We start from the raw sequence: 22,911 nt of genomic DNA, 5'->3' as shown, positions 1-22,911 counted from the left end.
GCAAAGGTTTTAGTGTGCTCTGTTAGGCAGAACAGATCTGACTACATCACTTGCTCTTCTAATCATCTCTGTCTGGACTGAGAGTGGTGCCTCCTGAGAGATAGGGCTCTTTTAGTTTGCTTTACTGCTGAGGCCCTGCTCTCTTTCCTGTTAATTACCTCTAACAAACAACTCTGTATCTTGTCAGGCACCCACAGCCCCTCTAAGCTATGTAGGCCTTTCACCTCCCTTCATCTCAGCCCCGGAAAGGCTGGCCAAGGCTGTGGAACGAACCATCGATCCATATGTCCTAATGATGGCTGAGAGATTGCCTGCATGAGGGAGTGATCTGGGAGCTACGATGGGATTAAGGGAGGCATGGATTGCCATCGATTTCTATCTGATACAATCATTTCATTTGGACTCAAATCTCCTTCCTGCTGCTGCGAGACAATCCCTGCACAGATCTTTTAATGCCGGCCCCAGAACCTTCATCACAAGGCTGTGAACACTACATGCCACAAGGCTAACAGGGTTAAAACCTATTGTTGTTCTGGCCATTACTGCAAAACTTATTAATTAAGCTGGAGCAGAAGACTAAGGCTGCCGTGCTCCTGAGGGATCTCCCGCCCTCTGGAGACTGAACAGAATGAGGTCTTTGAGAAGATCACACCTAAACCAATAGGAGTAGTAAATAGCCTTGTGTTGCACATCAACTACCCTGGGAGCTGCGGAGCTATTCACACTGACAAATTAGAGAAAAATATGAGTTACTCTGCTGAGGAATTTTGGTGTTGCAAGATACTAGGCTGAGGAATTTTGGTGTCTTATATGCCAATCAATGTTTGACCACTCTTTGGCCCACCCACTGAGAAGGTCTAATCCACCCAGCTAAAATTCTGTTTATGTCTATTAAATGGCAATTAGAACTTAGCTATTTAGCTATTTGTTGAATTCTATTGAATTACAAAGGGAATCATGACGGAATTCTTTTTTGAACAAGTACATATATGTCCTTTTTAATGCAAGAAACAATGCATTGTCATTTCCATCAAAGATATGCTTTGTTGTCTTGTTTTTTTTTAGTTCCGTTTTTAACCACCTACATTGCTCACGATCCGTGTGGATCAATTACAGCTTCATGTATCACACACTGACATGGTGAGGCTTCTTAAAAGCTTGTTTTAAAAGTGCTGCACTTCAATTAGTCCAATTTATGTAGCAAGGCCTGGATTCACCCCCAAAGCATGAAAGCAAACAAGCTCGGCCCTTATTGATTTTGCTCAAGCTCCTCTGTAGACATTGATTAAATCTGCTGTGTTATTTCCATTTACAGGCAGAGCACCAGTTCTCCTGAAATTCACGGCCTTCTCCTCCTCTTCTTTAGCCACCTCTGCAACATAGCTTGCAAGTTCTTTAAAGTACAGTAACAGAGATCCAGAGCCACACAGGCCCCCCTTGGTACCAGCTAATAGGTATCCCATTAATGAGGGTCTTGTCTTGGAAACAAGAGGGCTCCATGAGATGTCAAGAACACCCACATCAGCTGGCTATAGCACAAACGCTCACAGAGCAAACCATAGCCCAGACCATCACGTCTGACCCCTCAAATTGATTTATCACAATCAAGCGGAGACAGGGAGGAATTCAGCCAGTCTCTGAGTGCTAGTGAAAGGCACCTTGGGACTGTAGAGACAATCCGTGGTCCTCCATCAATTTCCACGTGACAGAGATGAGAGCTGCAAGAGAGAGGTGTGTTGTGGTTTTGTGTGTGTGTGTGTGTGTGTGTGTGTGCGCGTGCGCGTGCACATGTGTGTGTGTGTGTGTGTGTGTGGGGGGGGGGGGGGGGGGGGTTGGCGCACAAAGAGTATGAGAGAAGAGTCTGCCCGAGGCAAAAGTAGTTAATTAACTTTGTGAGGAAACAATGCAACTAACGAGCGAGACAAAGTTATTTGACATCCGCTCTTTGCTCTACCTGAATCAGACCTTCAGCCCAGCTCCACATTTACACTGGTAGTATTTATCTAACATCATTTCTTACAATTACTTTACAGCTTGTGTTGTAGTGAAAAGGCAGTGGTAGTATCTTGCCTCCCTCATTCACTCTCTGTCTGTCTCTCTCTGTCTCTGTCTGTCTCTCTCTGTCTCTGTCTGCCTCTCTTTTTCTGTCTCTCTGATTCTCAGCAGCCACAGACTGATGGCTTAATGCATTAAGGGGAAATGCAATAGCTTTGGATGATTAAATGACTTTAGCACATAAAACAGCAGCTGCCCACACACATACACCTACACACACACACACGCAGACACACACACACTGTCTCGAGCAGAGAAGAACATGCATCACACTTCCCCCTGTACCAATAACCACCACTTCTCAGGAAAACAGTCACACATGTAATGAGAGCTCTGTTTCATGTACTTTAAAGATAGCAGGGGTGGGGGTTGGGTGCAGGTGAGAGGCATAGTGAAGTATATACATATGTAAGCATGGGGCAATGTCAGGCAGGCAGGCTCAGTCAAGAGAGAGAGAGCAGATGCTAAGATCCACGTTATGGCTGGCATTACACTGCTTGCCTTGGCTCACTGCCACCCCCCGCCATTTCCCCCCCACCACCCCCCGCACACACACACCCTCATGCCCCCCAATACACACACACACACACACACAACTGGGGCCAGAGGAGATGCTTTTATTATGGATTTAAGTCCCAGAACCGGCAGGGGACCTGAGGATCCAATTTAATACTGGCCAGCTGCCTGACCTGAGCTGAGCCGCTCAGATTATATGTGTGCCCAAGTTTATAAAATAATATGGAAAGGGTGGTAGGGTACGTGAAACAGTCTATGTGCAGAACTCAAAGGTGAAGTCACCTCCAAACTATTTTCATTTTATCCACTGTGTCTGTTTTTCTGTGTTGCTGTGTGTGTGTGTGTGTGTGTGTGTGCGTGTGTGCGTGTGTGCGTGTGTGTGTGTGTGAGTGTGCGTGTGTGTGTGCGTGTGTGTGTGTGAGTGTGTGTGTGTGTGTGTGTGTGTGTGTGTGAGTGTGGCTGGTGGGTACAAGTTAGCGGGGAAGTGGGAAAGCTGCTTCTCTGAGATCTAAGGTCTCTCTGCATGAGGCACTATCCTAATCCACAACTCTAACCCATGACTGCAGGACCACTTCTCCAGCAAGCTCTCTGAAACACTCATGTACCACACCAATGACTACATTTTACACCACTACATTTTCAATATATTTTGCTTTTTTTATTATTACATACGCATTTTTTTAACAAAATGATTTTCATGTTAAATGTGACTCCCAAATCAAGTGGGCGAGGGGTTATTTATTTATTTATTTACTTACTTACTTACTTATCCATTAATATGTTCATTCGTGAATACATGCATTGGATAGACATCAGGCATGGAAATAGAGAAAACATGAGTGTTAATGGAAACTTGCAACTACCACAATTATTCTTCCAACTGTCATCTCACAATAGCTTTAACTGTCCAGGCTTAGCAGCATATTCATACAAATGCACAACCTGTGTATCAGATTTCAGTATTTCCATGTGTTTGCTTATAGTGAATAAAGTGGCATTTCTAGAAAAAAAATGCTTCTGTTTTACCACTTCTGAAGGTTAGCCCTCAATAATAAGATTTACAGACTATCGGGTAAAAAACCATGGTTTTGTCTGGGGTTTCCAGACATGACAACCCCTGAGGCCGACGTGAAAGCCATTAACAGTCACAGTGAATGTCTCAGGAGTTCCAGTTTGAAGGCAAGACAGGATCACTTTTGTTTGAGAGATTAATGTGCGTGTGTTGGTGACTTGTTTGCGTGTGGCTGTGTCTGTGTGTTAGCATGCACGAGTGGAAGTGGTAGTTCTATTTTTTTTTTCCCCCCACTTTTACCACCTGAAAATATCCTGTACAAGCCAAAAGGAGAAGAATACATAAATCTCTCTCGCATGCAGGTTATTGCTCTTTTTATGTTGAAATTCTGCTTGGCTTTGAGTGTTACAAACAACGTTTGCTTTAACAACACAATCTGTTCTTCACAGCAGCCATTTGTTTTATGGACTATATACGTTTTGGAGTCACGCTGGTGAGCAACAGATCACACAGCCCTGACTGGAGGTAATTAACTGCCTTCCATCCAGTAATCTCCCGAGTGACATCAATACTATTTTTAAGAGCAATATAGTGAATTATGTAAAATGTTTGGCAACATTTTCACCTGATATTGCTGCAGTAAATCATTATACAGCCTTATGAACAACTAGCTTGGGAATGTATTTCATAAATCAGTTTATAAGACTGTGACATCGAGCCATTTTCCTGTGATAAGATGTGATCATTAGTGTACATCTGCACTTGTGGAAAAGTCTGTCTTGAAAAAAAGTGTTGGTAATCACACACACGCACACATACACATGCGCGCGCACACACACAGACACACACACACACACACACACACACAGACATATATACAACACACATACGCACACACATGCATGTACACACACACACACACACACACACACACACACATACACACACACATGCATGTACACACACATAAATCAAAATGCAATGCAAGTAAACTGTAAAAGTGATAATACCAGCACAGAAAACGACTAACACACAGTGAGTCTCTCTCTCTAGTATCTGAATCAGATGTGTTCTCTGATTAATCTGAGACGGTGTGTGTTGGGCCACCAGTGGAGAGGGAGGAACTATTATTTTGGCATAGTTGTCATATTAAATCATCTCTCACATCCAAGCCCTGTCCCTGTCTCTGCATACATGAACAAGAGAAGCAGTACAGGTCAAGGCAGCTCACTGTGTGTGTGTGTGTGTGTGTGTGTGTGTGTGTGTGTGTGTGTGTGTGTGTGTGTGTGTGTGTGTGTGTGTGTGTGTGGGTGGGTGTGCGTGTGAGTGTGTGTCTGTGATGGTTGGAGGTTCGGTGCTAATGGGGTCAGTTTAAGAGGAGAACGTTGTTATCCATCAGTAGTCTTGCCGCCCAGCTCAGTGTCTGTTTGAGAAAAAGCAGAGTCTGGTCATCAGGCTCTAAAATCCTCTTTAACTTTACAAACCTGGGGCATGATGGGGGAAACAGCATCCTGTGTTGACAGTATGTAATGCCAGGTCTTATCTCGTGCAGCTCCCCAGTTTAGCTCTGATTTGACTTCTCTGATGTTCCTGTGAGGCGGTTTACACTAGATGGTGATGAATGCTCCAGAGCCTGTTCACTGCATGGGAGACTTGTCCTCTTGTACAGTCCTGTATCTGGCCTTCAGCTTTGAAGGGTATGCACTCTCTGACAGAGTTAACTTTTTTACTCGGCATCAGCAAAAAAAAAAAAAAAGAAAGGAAAAAAAAAGAGGAAGACTGCAGAGGTTGTTCTGTGTGTTTTTCCATTGAGTGCCAAAACAAAGGCATGTACATGTGAACAATTCTGGTGGCAAAAAATGTATTGCTTCTTTCTTTCTTTCTTTCTTTCTTTCTTTCTTTGTTTCTTTCTTTCTTTGTTTCTTTCTTTCGTTTTCTTTCTTTCTTTCTTTTCAATTTACAGGTTAACTTTTACCCACTACACCAAACAAATCTACAGGATGAATGCGGTCCTACAGTACAGCACTCCCAAACTGAAAGCTTATAAAATCCTCCAACCTGTCTAAATCTTTGAAGACAGCGTCTTTTTTTTTTTTTTTTTTCCTGGTTTCAGTATACTTTTTTGCCAGAAGACAGAGAAGCTCAGCGTTATGAGAGTTTGTTGCAATAATTTATTTTCCTTGTCCAGCTATTGCAAGCTTTCGCCGTGGCGAATTGGCTGCAGGGCAACCTTCTCCAGCGAAAATGAAAGCATTAAACCACAGGACGGGTTTCTGGTTGAAAGAAGTCTCATTCGCCTGCATTTTTAATGAGAACATCTGCTCCCCTGCTCCTCTGCTCAAACTGGGCTTGCTTAATCACACAGTTTATCCCTCCAGTCGCTCAAGCAGGGCCAGGGCAAGGCGGAGAGATCAGGTAGCAGCCCGAGTGCGAGAAGGGAGGAGTGAGGCTTGGTAGGGTGGTGGTGGTGGTGGTGGTGGTGTGGGGGGGGGGGGGGGGGGGGCGTTGATATCTGATATATTAGAACTTAAAGATGTCTGAGGAAAGTTAAAAGGAAAGACAGAGCAGAGGATATTAGACCGGAGGTGGGGAGGACGTGTGAAAGCTCAGCCAGCTCCTGCAGATTTTCCTCAGTCTAAAGGTGTTTATTAGCTGTGGAGCGCAGGACATTACCCTTGTGTCTGGAGGACGGAGGGGATGAGGGAGCTGAGGCTGGGGGTAGATAGCTGCCTGAGAATAGGTCCTTTTTTTTGGTTTCAGTCGCTAGGATAGGATAGGATAGGATAGTTATTTCCTCTAGAGCACTTAATGCTCCACCTGAGACAGAGAGAGACAGTACAGCGGTATTTGGACTCATTAACTAGCCTGCATCATTCAACGGGGCATGTATTTGTTAAAAGAACATGCACATGAATTATTCACACTGAAGTAGCTCTCTCAACAGATTTATGTATGGTTAACTTGTATATGGGGTGTATGTATGTAGTGCTTTGGGCCAAAATAACGTGCAGCAAATTTCTAATGAAGCTCAACATACACATTACATGGTAAACATGTAAGACATCTGAATGCAGCGCATGAAACTGATGTTGCTTGGTTTAAAATGGATCTTTTTAATTTTTCAAGAAGACTAGTCAATGGATAGCAGTAAAAAACTAACACACAAATAATAAAGAAGGTCCATTACACACCTTGAGCGTTCGTGTATGACTCTCAGATCTAGATCCTAGAGTCAGGTTTTTTTTTTTTTTTTTCTTTTGATCATCACTGCTATTTTCTTGATCTTGATAAAACTAATTTACTGATCTGTCTTTGCGTTGCAGTTGTTTACGGCGCACAAAAAGAAAGTCTCTGGTTAATTAAAATGAAACATTAATGAGCTCGAGACACAGTGTGACAGATCCATCGGGCAAGTGAATTTGACAAGGATGAGCAAGTGTTGTCTTAGCAGAGCTGTAACTCAGCGCCAATCCACATGCAGTTAAAAGACACGGTTCTCAGTGTGAGGGGAGTCAGGACTCTCTAGGTCACTTTAGCAGGCAGACGGGCTGCAGGCTGGTCATGTCAGCAGACCCCTGTGAAATACGATCTGCTGGGAACAACAGTGGGATTGCTAGCCTCTGGGTGAACCTGCAGCCAGGTCCCAGGTCCTGCCCCTGGAGAAACCATTCTGATCTTTTAGGCTGAATGATGCCCTGTGTTTGACTGCTCCATAAACATCCTCCATGTGGATCCACAGCTCAGCTCGCCTCTACATCATGGATGTTTCATTGTGAGAATCGGTGCCAGGTCATGGGATTTATGTGTGTGTGTGTGTGTGTGTGTGCGTGTGTGTGTGTGTGTGTGTGTAGGTGGGTGGTTTGGAGGGTGGTGGAGAGACAGGTGGGATGAGGTGCTGACCGGGATCCCACAGACAGTTTAATCCCTCTCTCTCTCTATCTCTCTGCCACACACACACAGACACACAGACACACACACACACATGCGCGCACACACACACACAGGCATACACACAGGCATACACAAACACATTATCTTATCTAGTTACCCTTTTTCCGGGCCGTTCAGACTTTGTGGAGACCACTGGGTTGTAAAGTTACATGTTCTTGTGTGATGAGTGGCCAGTTTAGGAGATATCATGCTGCCACCCTGATCCCACTGCTGCCACCATGGCTTCACTGAATACCACAATAGACCACTGAGGATGAGCCCAATACAGTCATGATAAAGTATCTCTTTACAAATTGTACATCACCTATAAAATAAAGCAACAGGAAAGACAGCGACCTTGGTTTATCTCCAGTGAATCTTCTGTCTTTTATTATAAACTGTCGGCATTTCACATTCAAAGTTTTCTGTGTCATGGCTTGGACTGCCATGTTAGCTAGTGGGTAGAGCACTGAAAAGCTATGTCAACATATTGTCACACCCTTCCCTGAAGGGAAACTGAAAGCCTATGCTATCAATAGTATAAAGTGTGGCTTATTTTTCCTCTTGAAATCTACAGGTTAACTTTTACCCACTAGACCAAATGAAATCATCTTCAGGGAAGTAAAATAAATCTCTCTACAGATTCGTGACAGTTTTCTTTCTGTCTTTTTTTAGGGGTAGAGTTCAATAAAGGAATGTATCAACTATTAAGTTTGGGTGTGGAATTCAGTTTCACCTCTGAGCTCTGTTTAGAATCTGAGGAGGATCATTTGCATCTAATGGAGATCTGTCTGCAGTGTGTCTTGCCTACATCATCCCTATAGACTAACAATCTCCCCTATGTCAGAAACTATGATAAGTGTAATTGACTCCACTCGTATACGCGGACAACTCAAATGTTTCTTCATTATAAATTTACAAATCATATGATGTTATAATGTAACCTTCATATTATTTTAAATTTATTTAACCATGACAGAACCATTGAGACTCCCTTGGTCTTTCTGTAGACTGCTGTGCTTGGTATCCCTGAAGCAATTGGGGTTAGGTGCCTTGTTCAAAGCCACACTGGTAATAAGCAGACAAAGTGCTGGGACATTGGAACCGACAGTCCTTGTTGTATTAAGTCAACATCCCTTGGTACCTGAACTGGGATTCAAACCGACAACCATCTGGTTCCATAATCCCCTGAATCACTACCTATATTCGCATGTACTTACAGATTATTACCAGGTAAATATGAATTTAATATGATGCAAACCGAACACCACAAATTAAAAGAAAAAAAAAGCAGAAGTCCCTCCAACTGATGTATGTGATTACATGATTAAAATAATTACATAGTTATACTTTCACATGTATTTGGCTTCCTGATGTGAAATTAGGTATCGTATTTTTGTTCTCTTCAATTATACACACGTTGAAGTATGACTGACTTAATGACATTTTCAAACATCTTGTGTGGTTTCTCTTCAAAAACATGGCTAAACACAGCTTTGATTTGGATCCTGCACTGAAACTACTATTGATTGAATATATATTAATAAAGTGAATTATATCTCTCCTTCACCTCTCAGTGAGATTAGTTATGCTGTGATTTCTGGGGATTTTATTTGGATTCCGTTGCTTACATAATGTCTCATTTTAGCAGTTAGCCCCCATCTGAGATTTTGGGTAACACACTTTTTGTCATATTAACACACACTAATGACATTCTTTGTGCTTTAATACAATGTGCCCTTTCTTTGAAAACATTTTCCAACAACGACATATCTAAGATTAATAGCATTTCATACTGTGCAAATTGTAGTGGCATTTCAACCTCTGGGGCACACTCAGTCCAGCTACCTTTGATAAAATGGAGACTTTTTGGACGGAACTCTAGGAAGCTGGCACTGAGCCCGCCCGCCTGTTAGCCTGTCTCTGTTCAAGCCGCCGCCAGACACATATTGTTGATTACTGAGATGAACAGCCATAAACTCGATATTTTAAGACGAGCTGTGAGTTGACTGTCAAGTAGGCAAATGTCTGGGTCTTTGGTGGAGAAGCCTTAAAGTGAGCAGGGCTAAATGGGTGTAGGGGGGATTCACGCAGCTTAGTCTGGGTAAGGCAAAGGGTTAGTACAGTCTCTTTCACAGAACCCTGGGGTTTCCTCTTCTTGAGTTACCAAACCGTCTGTGACAAAGCAGTCAGACAAGAACACGGAGGCCTGCTTGGTGCAAAACTGCAAATTCTCAGGTCACCTGAAGGAAGAGAATGTGCTCATAAAATATTTACACATAGTACACATTAAAAAACAAAAAAAGAATGATTGTGCTCACTCTGTCTTTGGCCTAAGGTTACCCTGTGATAATTAAAACAACAAAACAACATTTGATGAATGTGAATGTGAAGCTATAGTATATTTTTTGTTGTTGTTGTTGTTGTTTCTTTCTGGGGTTTTTTTCCCCCTTTCTGACAGGAAGTTCAAAAAGCATTTGCTCAGCTTAATGATTCATATTCTGCAGTATGTCTTGGAGCTCTTTGTCAGATGATACTTTCTCCTCTCTCTCTCTCTGCTTCTGTCTCTGTCTCTGTCTCTCTCTCTCTCTCTGTCTTTCTGTCTGCAAACAGAGTCACTCACCCCGCTCTCAACACTGTGTATCCCACTCTGGTAGGATTCATCAAAGACAAACTTCTCCCTTGACACTGAGTGCCAGAATACCTGATCAAGTTGCTCTCTTTTATTTGTATGTCGCTATGGATGTTTAAATGTTTTCACTGGCTGAAAAAAAAATAGTTTCCTTTCACCTTGCCATCAGTTCTATGACAGAGAACCGTGAAAACCAAAAAAACTGGGTGTCACGCATGTTCAATGCTTCAAAACATAGAAGAAGGTGAGAAAGGGTGAGAGAGATAGATGGAGGGGGAGAGGGTGCAGGAGAAAGGGTAAAAAAAAAAAGAAAGAGAAGCATCATGTCTCTGAGCAGTATTGTCTCTCGTTTTTTTTTTTTTTTTTTTGGTTTTTTTTGGGGGGGGGTGGGGTTTTTTTGGTTGACGGTTGACACTGATGAAGTTTCAAACATGCCCACGTATTAATGCCACAGAAACAAAAATAAACCGTTTTCAAGTCTAAAAAGATATACACATCTGCAGTGAACTCAGCAGTCTAAGCCTTTGATTTATTCCTTAGGGGCAGAGAGGACGGTATGTGAGGAAAAAACGCTCTCACAGTACAGAGAGTAACATTCCAGGCTCACCACAGGAAATCAATTTATTTGAGAGGGCAGACCAGCTAAAAATAGGGAGGACTAACAATACAGTGAATTAATTGGCAAGATTTTGGAAAGAGAATGTACTCTGGAGAGCCAAAGTTTGCTCTCCGTCTTGTGTTTGTGTTTACACAGTGGAGTTATTAGTCTAGTCGAACTGTCACCATTTTTTTCCTCCTCCGATTCTTTTTTTTTTTTCTTTTTTTTTCTTTTTGTCTGTTGTTGTTTTCTTCTTTCTGCAGTCTACTGAAGCTCAATCATTTCAAGATTTTATGATTTTTCCATTGAAGTCTGCCTCATTTCACAAGAAATGATGATACATTGAGCTGTAAGTGTGACTAGGAAGCTTTAGATAATAAGTGTTGTGTCACAAGCGGCTGAGTTATGACTGGTTTTCTGAGCTTGCCTGGGAGAGACTGATGGAGTCTGGATTGGGTTGTGCTGGCAAAGCCTTTAATGAGATCTCACAGCATGTTTAAATATTTAACAATTCCTGGTGCAGCTTCTCCAACTGCCGCCAGGGACACCCAGTGTGGCTTCACTCCCATTCCGTAATAAAAAAACAACAACAACAAAAAAAAATGGTAAAAAAAAAACAAAAAACTTGAAGAAGAGGATTCTGCTGCATGAACATTGTCATGTAACCTAATTTCCTCCTGCATAACAGTGTACACACCTTTCTGAAGTTTCATGGGGAAACAACATATACAAAATGAATACACTAATGAGAATGCTGTACTGGCAACTGTTACTGCCAAAAAGAATGTAAGAGGACACGTTCTGTATGTTCCAGTTCTGTGCCCCTTCCTGTGTGACAACTAATGTACACAAACCTTATGTCCTGTATGTGGTACACTACACACTGTATAGTGCACTCCACTGGGTACAAGATGGACTGATGCGCCCATCAAAGAATTCAGATAAAACTTTGATAACTCGTTGCTGTTGTTTTATCATTGATATTGGTGTGGGTGGTGTTACTTAAAGCATGCTGGGGTTGAATCTCGAGTTGAATTGTGTTTTGGACAAAATTAGATGGTGATGATGTCCAAAAACCTCCAATTTGAGTATCCCTATGTGTGGCTTCTAAAACATTCTCATTTGGTTACAGTTGCTCTGCTATCAAAAGCTGGCCAGTCATTTTGCTAGTGACCGCATTTCCAATTGTTTATAATCCTCAAAGTTTGGTGAAGAATTCCCCCACCGAGTCTGCGGAGCTCTCAGTCAGGTGCCGCCCTCCCCACTGCATAGTCCGGGCAAAGTGCCTGCATGGCCTGCATGCCAGCTGGAAGATTTTGGGAGGGTGGGCACAGAACTGGTGCCACGAACAGGCATAGAACCAAGGAATCCCCCTTGACATGAACATGCACATGCACACACACGCACATACATACACCCACACCCACACTCACATCCACACCCACACGCATACACAAACAAACACACACACACACACACACACACACACACACACACACACACACACAAACTCAGTTATACACACACACACACAGTCAACCTCCTTTGGTCACATCATCCCTCTCAACCTTATTGGACTTCTATGCACTCTCATAGGAAGCTCCATCACCAATCCCCTCTCTGCTTCAGTTGGCATCTAGATCTACTGCATGGCACATCCACACCAGGGCACCAAGACCACGACACCCACCATCCAACGACCTCCACCCACCCATCCTTCCGTCAGTCACACGACGCTTCACTCATTATTCATGTTCTCGGGGACAGTTCTCATTTGATGTGAGTCTTGGGAGAAGACGTCCTCTGCCACTCGGCTGCATTTCGGCCTTATCTTCAATTAATGCAGAGCAGTTTTCTCTGGCTTGTACTTTGTTGTTTTAATGAAATATTTAAGAGGCCAGAGTCCCGCTTTCAGGGCCTGCTGTGAGGTGCTGAAGAGTACATGGGCTCACCTCTCTGCCCCAGACAGTCTCTCTAACCTGCTTTTTCATTCATCCCTAAAAAAACATACAGTTCAGTATGTGCTCATAGTGTTGAGTTCAAGCTATACTATACTGCATATTTCTAATACTGAGCATACTGTAACATATATGCACATGTGGATCATGGTAATGTTTGTAATGCAAAACATAAAGCTTTAAATTGCAGTTCAGTAACAGTCTAGTTTAGCTCTTCTTGTTTTTTGTTTCTTCACTCTACCTTGTACAGCATCTGTATTGTCTGTTGAGTCTTGACTGATATTGATCTGTAATGTCAACCATACAGGCAGTAAATGCAATAGAGAAACGACAGTGAGGCATATTTCAAAATTGCACTCCCTTGATCATACATGTGTTCTGGTCTTAGTTTTGTAGGTACTCTAATTGCATTTTTGTTATGCATTCAGAGTTTTGTAAATGCAAAAACTTTACAGACTTGGATGCTAAAACATCCGCACAGTATTTGTGTTGGGATTTTTAAAGTATTGTAACAAGCCCCGCATGCGCAATTTATGAAAGAGGCACTTTTCCTGTATTAATTGTTACATCAGCAGGGGAGCATCTGTATAACATTTGATCTCAATGAAAAAAATCTTCTGAAGTATTGGTAGGATAAGTTTACTGTTCCAGATAGGAAATGTCTTAGTGTTTGAAACTACACAAAGTAATAGTCTTAACTCTTAACTTGTGTTTGTACTGTAAAGTATTGCTTTGGCTCTCTCTGTTCCCTCTGATTTGCCTTTCTCTCCTGAAACAAATGAGTTTTTGTGCTTTAAACATTTGTTACAAACTTGACTTTGCAGGTCATCCAGTGCCCACAGAACACATAAAAAATGTGGAAGATGACTTTATGAAAAGGACTGAACACATTAGTTGTTAACTCAGGAAAGCCAACATCCTGTTGCTTTCTGACCTCTTCTTTTAATTAAAGACAGATTTTTATCTGAGAGAGAGGTGTTTTCACTCTTCAGTCATTGAGAGACAAAGGTGGTTGGTTGATATGAAAACCAGCCGAACTATGGCCCTCCAGGACTGGATCTGGACACTTTTTTTACGAATGCTGTGGTCTATGAATGTGGCCTCCACTGAATGCTGTTTATCCACTGTGACCTGAATAACAGAGGGACTCATGCAGTTTTATGGCCCTCCATGAAAAGTGTTGAAATATGCTGAATTACATCATGCTGCAGTATATTTTTATGGGATTTGTACTCAATAGCCAAGACAAACAATAGCAAATTAAATCACATATTTGACAGCATGCTTCTCTTTGACTTTTAATACTGCCCTAAGCATGTGTCACATCACAATATAAGAAGATTGGCTGGTCACAGACTACTCCTCAGAATAAAAAATACAACAAGGCGACTGTGTTACTCTACAGACCTAAGCAATCTTTATGACATGCGACTATTTTAACAGACACCACACATCTTGGCTAAAAATGTCAGTAATATTTTGTGTGAAAACAACTGTAAATAGTTTAAACTAATGATTGGTGCTCTGCCTGTCTGTGATTTAGAAAATGCGCAAACATAGAAGGAGGTATCTCAGGAATTTTACTCAAAGCCAGCCAATCAGTCCAGTTCCTTAGAAACCAAAATAGAATAAGTGCCATGCAGCTTTATACAAACACAATCAATGGCATGAATATTCAGCAGCGAGGAACATAGAAAATGACATTTCCAGGAGATTGCGTTTGTGTCGAAAAAGAGAGGAATGTCAGTAATTGGTTAGGGCTGTGTGTGATTGTGCAGTGGTGTGGAATACGGACTGACAGTGATCTACAGGGCTCCATTAATTGCCATATGAGTAAAGTCGTCTGTGCTCTCCTGACTGCTGATGCATCAGTGTAAAAGAGACGGGTCACTCCGTCTTCCCCCGTCTTCGTCCTCGCTGAGCTCATAATTACTAAAACCTCTAATTAATCTTGCCATCACACAGCATCTATAGTACTTGCTATATAAATGAATTATGTGCTTAACTGCTGTTCTCTCTTTCACTCTTTCTCTCATTTTCTTCTTCTGTCTCTCTTTCTCACTCTGTGTGTTGTGTGTGTGTGTGTGTGTGTGTGTGTGTGTGTGTGTGTGTGTGTGTGTGTGTGTGTGTGATACCATGCAAACAATGTATGTGAAAGCCTTGGTATGTAGTGGTGAATGGATTACATATGTGTGTGAAAAGTGGCAGTCCCACCAACATTATTTTTATTCAATGTACAAAAACAGAAGTTGCTTTTTTTTTAATTGTAAGTATAGTAAATTTAGTGTAGGTGTTTCCTATATATTCTTTTGTTGCCCAACCCCAAGGGAGAAAGTACATAGGAGGTGCTCAGTTTGTTTAAATCAAATTGAGGTTCATCTATGTAAACACATACCCTCCCCTTTAGTTCACATGCTTGACAGAGGAGTGGTGTAAAGCAAAAGGAACGGTCAGCCAATAATCCTGTTTATGAGAGCTGACAAACACACAACACAACACATTCATATAGTATCTCCCTCTCACGTCATCAGTGTAGCTCTGTGGGAAGGGAACAGGTTGTGACATGTCCAGATATGACTCTACGATATGGGCTGGCCTTTAGCCATCTGCCTAAAACACAGCAACACAATCTAAAGGCTGGAACTTATCAATGGGACTTTATTTTTTTCTGGTAGCAAATCATAACACTACACTGCCATCTACTGGAGAAAAGAGGGTCTGCAGTCCTCAGAGGGGAAATTAGTGTGAGAGAGGTGGTTGTTTACAAGTGGCATTTGTCACTAATTAAAAGCAGCACTTGTTGGAGCACTTTGTCTGGAGAGGGACTGGCATCCACAACAATACAGGCGGGGTTCTTAATTCTTTTGTAGGCTTCCTCCACTCTAAAAGCAATGAGACGAATCATTACAAACAAATCAACAATCATATCTATGTCAGATGACAAATACATAAATATTAACAAGTAAATAAATATTTGTCGGGAGAACGTAAACATTACGTTAATTATTTAACCCTCAGATAGAAAAGAACAGAAGTGAAGGTTTAATAGAATGACTTAAAAGAAAGGTTTGGTAGAATTATTTCAGGTGTTTTCATTTTTTAGTCATGTTTTAAGATGATTTTTATTTAATTGTTGTTGGCATATTTGATCACTGAAAATGGAAAAAAAATGTAGTCATGGTATCGTTATCACCTCTTAATATGAATACACAGAATAGAGGAACTGCTACACAAATACCATGACTTATATATGTTTTACTCACACACACAACCACACCCCCTCATACACATCTTGTACAATTTTCAAATCTTTTACTACCAATAAACTGCATGACCAGAGGGAGGGACTGAAGACTAGATAAAAACTGATAAGCCTATTCTTGCTGGCATCAGTGAAACTTTGTTATCCGTTCCACTGTGGTAAAGTGTACTGGATAATGAAAGTCAGGAGAAATTTTTAAAAGAATTAAAAGTCCTTGTGAAATGAACCTACTTCTGGCGGAATAGGTGATTAACCTCCAGCTCTGCTTCCTCAACTGTCTTCTCCAAACCTCTGCCCTTCAACCTGCGGAGTCTCTCCTCTGGGTTGACTGTAAGGAGTAGAACCAAACTGGGCTGAAGTAGGTCCTCTGGCCAGTGGTACACCTCAGAAGAGGGCCCAGGCAGGTTCTCCAGCTTTCCACTTACCGCTGTAGCAATGGCATATGCAGCTGTACTGTGCCAGTACCTACAAGACCAATTTGAGAATCAACCAAAACACTTTGGCCGACTTATATCTGTCAAGCCTGACCTGTCTTCCAAATAAATAATAGCTGTGCGTGTTTCACTTTAATATGTCTGTGAATATACCTCTGTCTTTCCAGCTTTAAAGAAGTTTAAAAAAAACACATTCTATCTTTACTATGCCCAACGAAATCAGTTTACGCACACGGGAAAAGTCACTGATTACCAAAAACAAGAAAAAAAGGTCCTAAATTGTAATTATCATTTGTAAGAGGTGACAGTTGCTAACCTGTCCACTATGACAGGAGCCTGTGCTGCTGCGGTGCTTATCTGGCATGCAGTGATATAGTTCCCCAGGGCGTAAAAAGCCCTCCGGATGAGGGGTGGCTCTGAGTCAAAACGATCCCTGAATGGAGCCAGGCACTGGGGTGGTGACTTCAATAGGATGGCCCCCAGAGACCCCCTCAGGGATTCAGTCAGGGTGGTCTTACCTGGACAGGCACAGTATGAGCAAGGATTTACACATTATACAACATTATACAATATTTCCAAAATGATTAATATATTGAACATGTGGCTAGCACTATTAAATATTAATTATGGTTCCTTTTTTTCTCTCTCATCCCGTACTTAAGATCAGGGTGTCTGTATCTTTTTAGTTTTATGTCTTGATTTTATTTTAAAGTTTGCAGTGTTCATATTTATTATCTTGAATATTAAACACAGATTTTTTATTTCTAAATATTTTCTGTCCAGATTTTCCATTTCAGTACAAAGTGCACTGTTAACCTGTAGCATCCAGTCCTTCAATGATAACTACAGGAAATTTCCCATGAATCCCTCTTTGTGGTCGCTGATCCACCAGCTCCAGAACAGCCTTTGATTCTGGGATAATGTCACCACACTGAAGATAAAGTGGAGATGTACATTAGCTCAAAAGATATGCATCTCGGCTTCCATTAAGTGACAATGACTGAATTCATGGTCAACGTGGTAGATGTTAACTTTCCACTGGATGTGTGGACACTTGGTACACTTCACGTAACTTATTCCCGTCCACCTGTTGTTGCCCTAATGTCCAGTAGGGTGAGCCCATGGCACTGTTTGGTGTACAGTACCACATTACTGTACATCATTACAGATTACACAAACTGTGACGACTACCACTACTATTACAACTATACTATAGTTTCGCCACTACTGCTACTGAAAATAAACATTAACAACATCGACGACGACGATGATAAGAATAAGAATAAGAATAAGAATAAGAATAAGAATAAGAATAAGAATATAACAAACCTCCTGTAAAACTTTGTAGGCATCTTCCAAACTGTAGAACACATCAGAGTTTCTGATGTTCAGCACTGATGGGTGAACTTCTGGAGCTGATGCCGGTACAACGCGGTATTTGTCAGGCTCCATCCAGTTACGTTTGGATGTAGACCACAACTCCTGCCACAACTGGTCGTCCTCCCCGCGTACATACGAGAACACACAGACTCCATCAGTCTGTTGCAGTTCATTCAAAACTTGCTCTGTAACCGACGAGGTAGATTTGTCCCGTATAAAAAATCCTTTTATGACAGATTGTTCCTCATTAGGTAGAAAAGAGGATAATTCAAAACAATCGCAATTTGTTGGTAATTCTTTTGTCAACTTGCTTTTAAGCTCCCCATAAAACTTCACTCTCTGAATTCTGTTGTTGCAATAAACATGAAGCGAATACAGATTTCCGTCCCTGAATATGCTTCGCACTGGCGAATGATCGTCAACAGTTTTATGTACTGAACTTAAGGCAAAATAAAAAGGATCTGCTCTCACATCAAGTTCAACAGCAAAAATTCGAGAGCACAATTGTGCAGGACGAAGCAATGCTCTCTTTGCCATCTTTGGTGTCCAGGACCACGAGATTCTTGTTGGCAATTTAAAAAGAAAAAAAAAACTAAGTCATACTTTACTAGAAACGAAACTTAACAAGCGGCTCCTTGGGAGCGACTACGGAACCGAAAACGAAAGTCTTCTGATTCCAGTAAGGGCAAAACAGCTGATCCATCAGGATAGCCTACCAGGTGCGTTAGCCCTACAGAATTTAGAGAATGAATGAAAGGGCACCTTTGATATGGCACCGGTTGCTTCGCTCAATGTCCGGTTATTCTGCTCAACAAGTTTCTGTTTACTTCGAAAACGAAAGGTAAACATTTATCAGAAACGGGGAGGCATCACCACACAGAACTTAAATGACAACACAAACAAAACTCAGCATCATATCCAGTTATGCAGTAGTTCGGGTTATTCCTGTTGCCATTTAGTAAAAAGAGTGGAATGCAATTGTAGCCAACTGTCACGCAAGCGACAAAATAGACGAGATCAACTAAAATAAGTGCTACTATAATAAACAAACAGAAGATGAAAATTGCGTTATATGTACGTGTCTCTGGTCTGAGACACAACAAACGACCGCCATACTATAGATATCATTTCGAAGACAGCTATCTACAAGCCAACACCTGTGCATGTAGCAACTTGTCTTCTAGGCATAATTCAGACATTGACCTAAGCCATCTTTAAATAAGCCAGTTAGGCGTATACATAGAGTTTCCACAGAAATTTCTTGTTTTGCATAGAAGGTAGCAGGCCTCTATGTGTAATTTCATACTACGACGGTTAGTTGTTGACAGTGACATGTACAGCTGAAACTACTGGAGCATAAGTTTGCATCTGTTTTATTATTGTCTAATGTTTGTGGTAACTATCTCGATAATGATGAGGCTGAGTTTTGTTAGTGTAGTCAGATAAGTGCTGTGCTTCTTCTTGTTCTCGTCTATTTTGTCGCTTGCGTGACAGTTGGCTACAACTGCATTCCACTCTTTTTACTAAATGGCAACAGGAGTAACCCGAACAACTGCATAACTGGATATGATGCTGAATTTTGTTTGTGTTGTCATTTAAGTTCTGTGTGGTGATGCCTCTCTGTTTCTGATTATGTTTACCTTTCGTTTTCGAAGTAAATAGAAACTCGTTGAGCGGAGTATCCGGACACCGAGCGAAGAAACCAGTGCTATATAAAAGGTCCCCTGTTCAGTCGCTCTCTAGACCAGAACGCGTTTACCGAAGGGATTTTTATCATGATGCTGTCAAACCAAGTTCACTTTATGAAGATGCTTCTGCAACTCTGCTTCAGCGGTGTTCGTAGCATTCTTTCAAAGGTGTGCAGTTGGACATTCACTTGGGTTAACATGACCAACACTCGGATGCAACGGATTCCGAGCGCGACAGTAAGTCCCAGGTTCACTTCAAACTCGGGACAGAAAAAGTCACTCGGTGTTAACGGGACTACTCCGAGTAGTGTCAACTATCATTTTACCCGTCAATGCAATTACAAGTGCGGTTTTTGCTTCCACACGGCTAAGACTTCATTTGTCTTACCCATAGAGGAGGCAAAGAGAGGTTTACGCCTTTTAAAAGAAGCAGGTGAGTAGTCGCATTTTAATTTTGTCAGCGAAAATATGTCTGTCAAACAATGAAATCGCTTAATATATTTTCTTGTGCATCTATTCCACAAAGGAATGGAAAAAATAAATTTTTCTGGAGGAGAGCCTTTCTTACATGAGAGGGGTGGGTTCCTCGGGGAGATGGTGCGATACTGCAAAGAGGAACTTCAGCTTCCGAGTGTCAGTATCGTCAGCAACGGCAGCATGATAACGGAGAGGTGGTTTGAGAAATACGGTAATTATTGATGAGAGTTACAACTAACAGGAGATGGCAGCAAAGGGACATTTTTGCACAAAAAGGAACATTTCATATACACTGTATGGCTAGAAGTATGTGGACAGTGGACAGTGGACAGTGGACGCCCCTTCTAATTATTGAGTTCAGGTGTTTCAGCCACACCAGTTGTTAACAGGTGCATAAAATCAAGCACATAGCCATGCAATCCCCCATAGACAAACCTTGGAAGTAGAATGGGTCCTACTGGAAAGCTCAGTGACTTTAAACATGGCACTGTCATAGGATGCCATCTTTGCCACAAGTCAGTTTGAAAAATTTCTGCCCTGCTAGATCTGCTCCGGTCAACTGTACATGCTATTATTGTCAAGTGGAAGTGTCTAGGACCAAGAAAAGCTCAGCCAGGAAGCAGCAGACCACGCAAACTTACAGAGCGGGGCCGCCGTGTGCTGAATGTCCATATTAATGGCTATGGTTTTGGAATGGGATGTCCAATGAGCTCATATAGGCGTAATGGTCAGGTGTCCACATACCTTTGGCTATATAGTGTATATGTATCCCACGTGATGTGCTGCATATTTTGTTTTTGTATTTCATCATTCAATAAAAAAAAAAAAAAGAAATCTGGCAAATTTGACAAGTGTCAGTGCTGGCCACTGTGCACTGCATCAGCTGAAGTTTCTTTCCTTTTTTTCTTTTGTAGGGGAATATTTAGATATTCTAGCAATTTCTTGCGACAGCTTTGATGAGGACACCAACAGATCCATCGGCAGAGGTCAGGGCAAGAAAAGTCACTTGGAAAAGCTGCATAAAGTCCGGAATTGGTGTAAGACATACAAAGTGGCTTTTAAAATCAACTCTGTGATCAACACCTTCAATGTGGATGAGGACATGAGAGAACACATCACTCAGCTCAACCCTGTGCGCTGGAAGGTAGAGAACATCCAGTATCCACACCATACTCAGTGTGAAATGCCTTCACATCACTCTTTTTCCATTTCCTGTTGTGTTGAGTAACAATGGATCATGGGTATATGTTAATATAGGTATTCCAGTGCTTGCTAATTGAAGGAGAAAACACAGGGGAGGATAGCCTTAGAGAGGCTGAGAAGTTTGTCATCAGCGACCAACAGTTCCAAGACTTCTTGGATCGGCACCAAAGTGTCAGCTGTCTGGTTCCAGAATCCAATCAAAAGGTAAAAAACAGTAAAACATTACAAATGTAACAACATTAAAAATTCGTCTTTTGTGGCACAATAAAGAATAGTACTTTTGTTAAGTTCTTATAAATCTTATTTTATACTAATCTGATAGTAGAGAGCTCTCACTTGTTTGCACCTGACTGAAATTTTCTGGCGGCGTTGATGCTATGACAAATTTGTGTCTAACCATAGTTACTTAATCAAATGGAATAGTAGTGTCCGTAGAAACAAACTATGCAACGGACATTGTTTTTGTCACTGAGTCACAGATTAAAATGAACAATTTATTGCAGCATAAATGATGGGTCTTTTCGTACTTCTAAATAATTAATGCACAAAAACATGAACTGACTACAATTGTTCATTTAGTTGTTTTCTATTTTTTTTCCTCAGATGAGGGACTCTTACCTAATCTTGGATGAATATGTAAGTCTCTCTAGCACACTGTGATCCTGCACTATTTTGTTTTATGATAGAACAGGCAATCATTCCAGTTCTTGAACTGAGTATTGTGGCTTGTGATTTAAGTGTGGGGCGAATATAAATCAACAAAAACAATGTGTGTTAGAGTGTCAGGACATATTAATATTGAAAATGCACAGTGCTTAAAGAGGGAAAGTAATTAGCCAAAAATCCAAACAATGAATAACTGCAGTTAACAAACAGGTTTTGTACATACTATATACTTGTCCATTTTGGTCATGTCTTACTTCAGAAACAGAGATTAAAATTTACCAGTTTTTATCAGAGAATCAGAATAAATATTAGCCTTATTTTTTAATTTTTAAGATGAGTTATCTGTCTGCACTGACTTAAGGTTCATCATGTGAACTCGCCTAAGATTCATTTATGTAAGCATACCCGCAGTTTTGTCAGTTTTTTGTTTGTTCTTCACAGATGCGCTTCCTTGATTGCCGTGAGGGGAGGAAAGACCCATCAAAATCCATTCTGGATATAGGGGTTGAGGAGGCCATAAAGTTCAGTGGTTTTGATGAGAAGATGTTCCTCAAGAGAGGAGGAAAATATGTATGGAGCAAAGCAGATATGAAGCTTGAATGGTGACCACCTAATAGGACTTTTTTTTTTTTTTTAAGACGCATTTTTATAGGATTTCTATATTGCTCTAATTTCTGTTCGGAATTGCATATTTACAGAAGGCATTTATTTTCCACATCAGATTTAAATTGTAATGTATTACTTAATATATTATTAATGTATTACTGTATTGCACTTTGAAGTTGTTGAATCTGCTGTTTGGTATTTATATGTTGAATGCAAGATGATGTGTGTGTGTCTATAATTTCCCATTTTTGTATATTTTGTAATAAGTCTTCTTCCTTATAAAGTCTGAGTCCTGTATTTGAGTTTTTGAGTTAGCTGATTTGTCATAATTATTAGAGTAAGTTTGTCTGCACTGTGAATAAAATGAATATTAAAAAGTGGGGAAATCCATGGCCTCTCTGTAGAAGACTTGTCAATCAATGCTATACATTGTTTTGTACACAGTTTGCTTGTTGCATGTGGATTGTTTCCAATTTTCTTCATGGTTGTTGGCT

At 41.2% G+C, this 22,911-nt stretch overlaps 2 protein-coding genes across 2 annotated transcripts; one reads left to right on the top strand and one right to left on the bottom strand.

Annotated features, from left to right (window-relative positions):
- Nucleotides 1-15,439: 15,439 nt before the first annotated feature.
- Nucleotides 15,440-18,314, bottom strand: cmpk2 (cytidine monophosphate (UMP-CMP) kinase 2, mitochondrial). The gene is made up of 5 exons (XM_030786575.1): nt 17,727-18,314; nt 17,214-17,328; nt 16,714-16,915; nt 16,195-16,428; nt 15,440-15,583 (listed from the first exon to the last, which is right to left on the bottom strand). The coding sequence occupies exons 1-5, from the start codon at nt 18,312-18,314 to the stop codon at nt 15,463-15,465; spliced, it is 1,260 nt and encodes a 419-aa protein (XP_030642435.1). The 3' UTR covers nt 15,440-15,462.
- A 1,238-nt stretch (nt 18,315-19,552) lies between these two features.
- Nucleotides 19,553-22,417, top strand: rsad2 (radical S-adenosyl methionine domain containing 2). Its single transcript, XM_030786576.1, has 6 exons — nt 19,553-19,898; nt 19,992-20,153; nt 20,857-21,086; nt 21,200-21,349; nt 21,749-21,781; nt 22,253-22,417. The coding sequence occupies exons 1-6, from the start codon at nt 19,553-19,555 to the stop codon at nt 22,415-22,417; spliced, it is 1,086 nt and encodes a 361-aa protein (XP_030642436.1).
- Nucleotides 22,418-22,911: the final 494 nt, after the last annotated feature.

This window comes from Chanos chanos, chromosome 10 (assembly GCF_902362185.1).
Source record: "Chanos chanos chromosome 10, fChaCha1.1, whole genome shotgun sequence".
Classification (NCBI taxonomy): domain Eukaryota; kingdom Metazoa; phylum Chordata; class Actinopteri; order Gonorynchiformes; family Chanidae; genus Chanos; species Chanos chanos.
Note: the sequence above shows the minus strand (reverse complement) of the source record. Positions and strands in the feature narration are given on the sequence as shown.

What these genes read in the sequence shown, in the direction of transcription:
- rsad2 (XM_030786576.1), top strand. Translation starts at nt 19,553, where the DNA reads ATGATGCTGTCAAACCAAGTTCACTTTATGAAGATGCTTCTGCAACTC. An exon ending in TCAACCCTGTGCGCTGGAAG is followed by an intron (nt 21,087 to 21,199) that starts GTAGAGAACATC and finishes ATGTTAATATAG; the next exon opens with GTATTCCAGTGCTTGCTAAT. An exon ending in ACCTAATCTTGGATGAATAT is followed by an intron (nt 21,782 to 22,252) that starts GTAAGTCTCTCT and finishes TGTTCTTCACAG; the next exon opens with ATGCGCTTCCTTGATTGCCG.
- cmpk2 (XM_030786575.1), bottom strand. Translation starts at nt 18,314, where the DNA reads ATGGCAAAGAGAGCATTGCTTCGTCCTGCACAATTGTGCTCTCGAATT. An exon ending in TGAAGGACTGGATGCTACAG is followed by an intron (nt 16,916 to 17,213) that starts GTTAACAGTGCA and finishes GTGCCTGTCCAG; the next exon opens with GTAAGACCACCCTGACTGAA. An exon ending in AATCACCTATTCCGCCAGAA is followed by an intron (nt 15,584 to 16,194) that starts GTAGGTTCATTT and finishes CATTGCTTTTAG; the next exon opens with AGTGGAGGAAGCCTACAAAA.